At 42.0% G+C, this 5339-nt stretch overlaps 1 protein-coding gene across 1 annotated transcript in view; it reads left to right on the top strand.

Annotated features, from left to right (window-relative positions):
• The window catches only part of LOC121700769 (keratin-associated protein 12-2-like), a 13658-nt gene extending 11434 nt beyond the window's left edge, over window positions 1-2224 (top strand). Inside the window, exons 2-4 of the mRNA XM_042083977.1 lie at window positions 1832-2009; window positions 2052-2116; window positions 2202-2224. Of these exons, the coding sequence (XP_041939911.1) occupies window positions 1832-2009; window positions 2052-2116; window positions 2202-2224 (266 nt within the window). The remainder of the gene's footprint in view (window positions 1-1831; window positions 2010-2051; window positions 2117-2201) is intronic.
• Window positions 2225-5339: the final 3115 nt, after the last annotated feature.

Genomic DNA, 5339 nt, shown 5'->3' with positions numbered 1-5339 from the left:
GAATAGTTAAAAGGTAAAGATCATAATAAAAAGAAAACATAAAACACAAGGTAAAATCATTTAAAAATAAAGAATAATTAGTAAGCAAAAACAAAGGCAAAAGTAGTAAAAAAAGTAATAAAAGACAAAGTAGAATAATTATCGAGGCAGATTCAGAATTTGTAACTCGGCACAGTTAACAGAAAGCGTCTGAGAACAGTTTGGTCTTAAGTCTAGATTTAAAACTGGCTACAGTTGGGGCCTTTTTAATGTCATCCGAAAGTTGGTTCCACAGCTGAGCCGCATAGCAGCTAAAAGCTGCTTCACCATGTTTAGTTCTAACTGTAGGTTTTACTAGCAGGTTTTTCACCTGGGACCTGAGAGGACGAGAAGGTGTGTACTGCTGAAGCATGTCTGACAAGTATTTAGGTCCTGCTCCATTTACTGATTTATAAACAAGCAATAGTGCTTTAAAGTCAATTCTGTGACTTACTGGAAGCCAGTGCAAGGACTTAAGAATTGGAGTAATGTGGTCTCACCTGTATCAGTCTCACCTGTGTCCTGTCTCACCTGTGTCAGCATCACCTGTGTCAGTCTCACCTGTATCAGTCTCACCTGTGTCAAGTGGTGGAATGTAACGAAGTACAAATACTTCGTTACTGTACTTAAGTAAATATTCCACGTATTTGTACTTTACTTAAGTAGAATTTATAGTGCATACTTTTGACTTTTACTTAGTTACATTTTACAGCAATTATCTGTACTTTTACTCCGCTACATTTCTACAACACCATCGTTCCTTTTTACGATACATTTTATGATCAGATTTTTTTTCTCTCTGACAAACACGTTTGTTTTACCAGGCGGCGGGGTTGCTACCACAGATTCTGGAGCGCTACGTGCCCAGCTTCTAAAGCTTTGAAACATAAGCTTCTAGTCTAGACCAGGCATGAGCTTGTAGCCATCTGCATTCGGTAGGCTATATTCACCAGACCTATGGCTACACTAGACATGCAACTGTGTTCTGTGCCTTTCTCTGTCTGTTACCTGCAGCGTTAGGGCCTCCTCTCCGATGAGATTGCTATCCGCGGATCAGCGAAGTTATACAGGCTATGCCCATGCTTCTGTCACACGTCTGATCATTTGCGGCACAAATGAATGGTAGACTTTTATAGAACCGCTGGCCGAAAAAAACGTAGCATTTTCCAGATTAGGAAATATTTCTTAATTGTGTGTGATCAAATAAAGAGGCATAGCCTACAATTGGGGGGGGTGGGGGGTGGGGGTGGGTGAGCGCTCATTCAATGTCTATGTGCGTCTGCGCAAGTGAAACTGAACCTAATCATAAAGACACCTTTCTCAGCAACTTTTCTGTTCAATCAGCAGAATTGGCATTACGATCCACCCGACGTTTCCCTGGTCCACTCCGTTAAACTTCAGGCTCTCATGTTTTGCTGAATGATATTACTCAGCAGATCACCCTAGTAGATAACCGGAATTACAGTCTCTAGAATTGTAGGTCAGAATGTAAACTGGGCCACAGATGGTAAGCGCAATTGCATTAGCTTAAAACTATCTAGTCGAATATAGCCTAACCTAAAACTAGCTTAATTAAAATGCCACAGCCCATACTATTCTTTTAGAATATAGATATTAAGAGAATAAATCATTATGCAAATACTTTTACTTTTACTTACTTTTACTTAAGTAGGGTTGTCATTGTAGTACTTTTACTTTTACTAAAGTAAATATTTCTCTGTGTATTTGTACTTTTACTTAAGTACTGAGATTCAATACTTCCTCCACCACTGCCTGTGTCCTGTCTCACCAGTGTCAGCATCACCTGTGTCAGTATCACCTGTGTCAGCATCACCTGTGTCCTGTCTCACCTGTGTCAGCATCACCTGTATCAGTCTCACCTGTGTCAGCATCACCTGTGTCAGTCTCACCTGTGTCCTCTCTCAGCTGTGTCAGTATCACCTGTATCAGTCTCACCTGTGTCCTCTCTCAGCTGTGTCAGCATCACCTGTGTCAGTCTCACCTGTATCAGTCTCACCTGTGTCCTCTCTCAGCTGTGTCAGTATCACCCGTGTCAGCATCACCTGTGTCAGTCTCACCTGTGTCCTCTCTCAGCTGTGTCAGTATCACCCGTGTCAGTATCACCCGTGTTAGCATCACCTGTGTCCTCCTGTCTCCATTCTCTCATGTGTTCCTCCACTCAGCGCACTCTCTTACCTGCTGCTAAGGAACACCTGGCAGGTACTCACCTGTCAACCCTCAAATTCACCCATCAAATCTTAGCAGTGAAATTACAAGCATAACTCTCTCTGTCCCTCTCTCTCTCTCTCTCTCCCCCCCCCTCTCTCTCTCTGTCTCTCTCTCTCTCTCCGTCTCTCTCTCTGTCACACACACACACACACACTATCCTATGAGTGTCACTCCATCAATAACTCTCAACTCTGTGATTTTGTTTGATCGATTTCCAACTCCTATGTTCCATTGTGATGTCACATTCTCGAGTGGGTGTGTGTGCCTGAGAAAGAGTGTGTGATTGACAGGTTGACTGAAGGTGCAGTTGCAAACTAGAGCTTTTGTGTGCTCTTTGTGTGCTCTTTGTGTGTGTGTGTGTTTATGTCTGTGCACATAAGGCTCATGTACTGTATGTGAGTGTATGTGTGTGTGTGTGTTTGTGTGTGCGTGCCCGTAAGGCTTACATTTGTGTGTATGTATAAAAGTGTGTATGTATAAAAGTCTTATGTGTGTGTTTTATGTATCCCTCTATGGTGTTCTTGAGTGCCAAAAAAAATGTATTATGTGTGAGTGTGAGTGTGTCTGTGTGTGTGTGTGTGTGTGTGTGTGTTTGTGTATGTATGCATAAGTCTATGTATGTGTGTGTGTGTGTGTGTTTGTGTGTGTGTGTGTGTGTGTGCACGCGCATAAGGCTCTCTGCACAAACGCACATCATTTTTGAGATTAACTTAATCTTTGCTGACTGATGTCATTAACAGAGAAAAGATGACGTCAGACTCATAATTTTTCCTGTTTTTTGTTTTGTTCTTTTGGTATTTTTCTGATGGTGTTTCCTCAGTTGTGCAGTATTTGTGTGTGTGTGTGTGTGCGTGTGCGTGTGCGTGTACGTGTGCGTGTGTGTGTGTATGTGTGCAGTATTTGTGTGTGTGTGCGTGTGCGTGCGCGTATTTGAAATGGCCAGTATAAAAGGCAGTATAAAAGGGCAGCCGTGGCCTACTGGTTAGCACTTCTGACCTGTAACCGGAGAGTTGCCGGTTCAAACCCCACAAGTAGGCACCTAACCCCTCACTGCTCCCCGAGCGCTGCTGTTGTTGCAGGCAGCTCACTGCGCCGGTATTAGTGTGTGCTTCACCTCACTGTGTGTTCACTGTGTGCTGAGTGTGTTTCACTAATTCACGGATTGGGATAAATGCAGAGACCAAATTTCCCTCACAGGATCAGAAGAGTAGATATACTTATACTATACTTATATAAATGGAGGTAATGATGTGTGTGTTTGTGTGCGTGTGTGTGTGTGCAGTATTTGAAATGGCCAGTATAAAAGCTAAATGGAGGTCCTGAGGGGAAGCATTAAGACTCTATTTGTAGTGAGTGAGCCAAGCAAGAACTGGTTGTGTCACCTTTATGAACTTGAGTAGGCATTGTTCTGCTACGCACACATTCTTAGAAATCCTACCCACACACAAATGCACACACGCACACACACACAATGCGTATCTGACAAAGGAGGAGATATCTTGACTAGAGCAGAGAGTGCCAAGTCATAGTGCTGCTTTCCATGAAAACGCTCAGGTCACAGCGTCACCAACCCTGTCACTCTCGGTCACTCCTTGTCCCTCTGTTTTACTCCTCTGGAATGAATGGGAGAACGTCACAGCGCGATCTACCACGTCACTCTCGGTCACTACACTGACTGCACTGGACATAGTTCCATAATACTGTTCCATAACACTGTTCTATAGCACTGTTCTTTAGCACTGTTCTTAAGCACTGTTCCATAGAACTGTTCCACAGCACTGTTCCTTAACACTGTTCTATAGCACTGTTCCATAGCATTGTTCCATAGCACTGTTCTTTAGCACTGTTCCATAACACTGTATCATAGCACTGTTCTTTAGCACTGTTCCATAACACTGTATCATAGCACTGTTCCATAGCACTGTTCCATTGCACTCTCCAAAGGAAACAATAAACACTACTTCAACTAGATGTACCGCATAGCGGTACAAAATATGACCGCCGCTCAGTCCTGTACATCCGTTCCGCGAAAATAAATCACACTTCAATTTGTCTCCATATTTTACTCCATCCCCCACTCTTGAAACTTTTGTGTATGCTTGTTTGGCATGCCTGAGTGTGTGTGTGCAGCTGCACAGAAAGTAGCCTACTGGTGCTGAAAAGGTGAATAGATTGTAGAATAGCCAAAGAAGATGTAGCATTGTTATAAAACCTTTAAAATCTCTAAACAATCACAAGTAGGGCAGTTCATCACAGTTCATCCATTGCAACTGGATTGATGAAAGGTCACTTACACCTGTAGGCTACATTGTATTTGGGAAAAGAAAAAGGTATCAGCATAATGTTATTTATTTATTTATTTAGCCTATTTATTAACAAAAACATCTCTGTCAGTTCCATGCCGTTTTCAACAGCTATCAAAAACAAAGGTCATTTTTGGATGGATGGATTTTTTGTGAATGTTTCTTCTTCTACATAAGATTTTAGTCATCTTTAGTTCATGTAATACTTTATTGTCAATGCACAAATTAAGTAACAGTAGTCTGAAACGAAATGCTGTTTTACATCTAACCAGTGGTGCAAATAACTGACATGTCCAAATGGGCCTTGATGAAATGCGTCGCTAGACTGTTCATACACATTTTAACGGGCCAAAGTTGAAGAGCTGTTGTCCGTTATTGTTCGTGCAAATATAGGCTGATTCATGTTCCCTTACATTGTGTAACTGAGGTCCATGGCTAGTCTGGCTTTCACCAGACCAAGCTCAATCTTTTAAGAAATCAAAAAATAAATAGCGGGCAGATCAGGCTGGGTTCACCCAGCCTAGTCAATAGGCACCCGATATTGTTTAATTTTCCGATTGAGATATCCACGCTCTGGCTATTCTAAATGCAAAAATGCATCAGGGAGTTATGACAAAACTGTAACTAACAAACTAGATCCTAATAGAAAGCTGTTAGCTTCCCTAAGCTAAAGGTAGGCTTATAAGGTAGGCCTATTTACAACATAAATTGTCAGTAGGCTGCTGGCGACACAAATAAAATCTCCTTTGGAAACCAATGGCTTACGCCTTACAGTATCAAGCAGACTTA

This window comes from Alosa sapidissima, chromosome 24 (genome assembly GCF_018492685.1).
Source record: "Alosa sapidissima isolate fAloSap1 chromosome 24, fAloSap1.pri, whole genome shotgun sequence".
Lineage (NCBI taxonomy): Eukaryota > Metazoa > Chordata > Actinopteri > Clupeiformes > Clupeidae > Alosa > Alosa sapidissima.
This window is presented reverse-complemented; position numbering and strand designations above follow the sequence as displayed.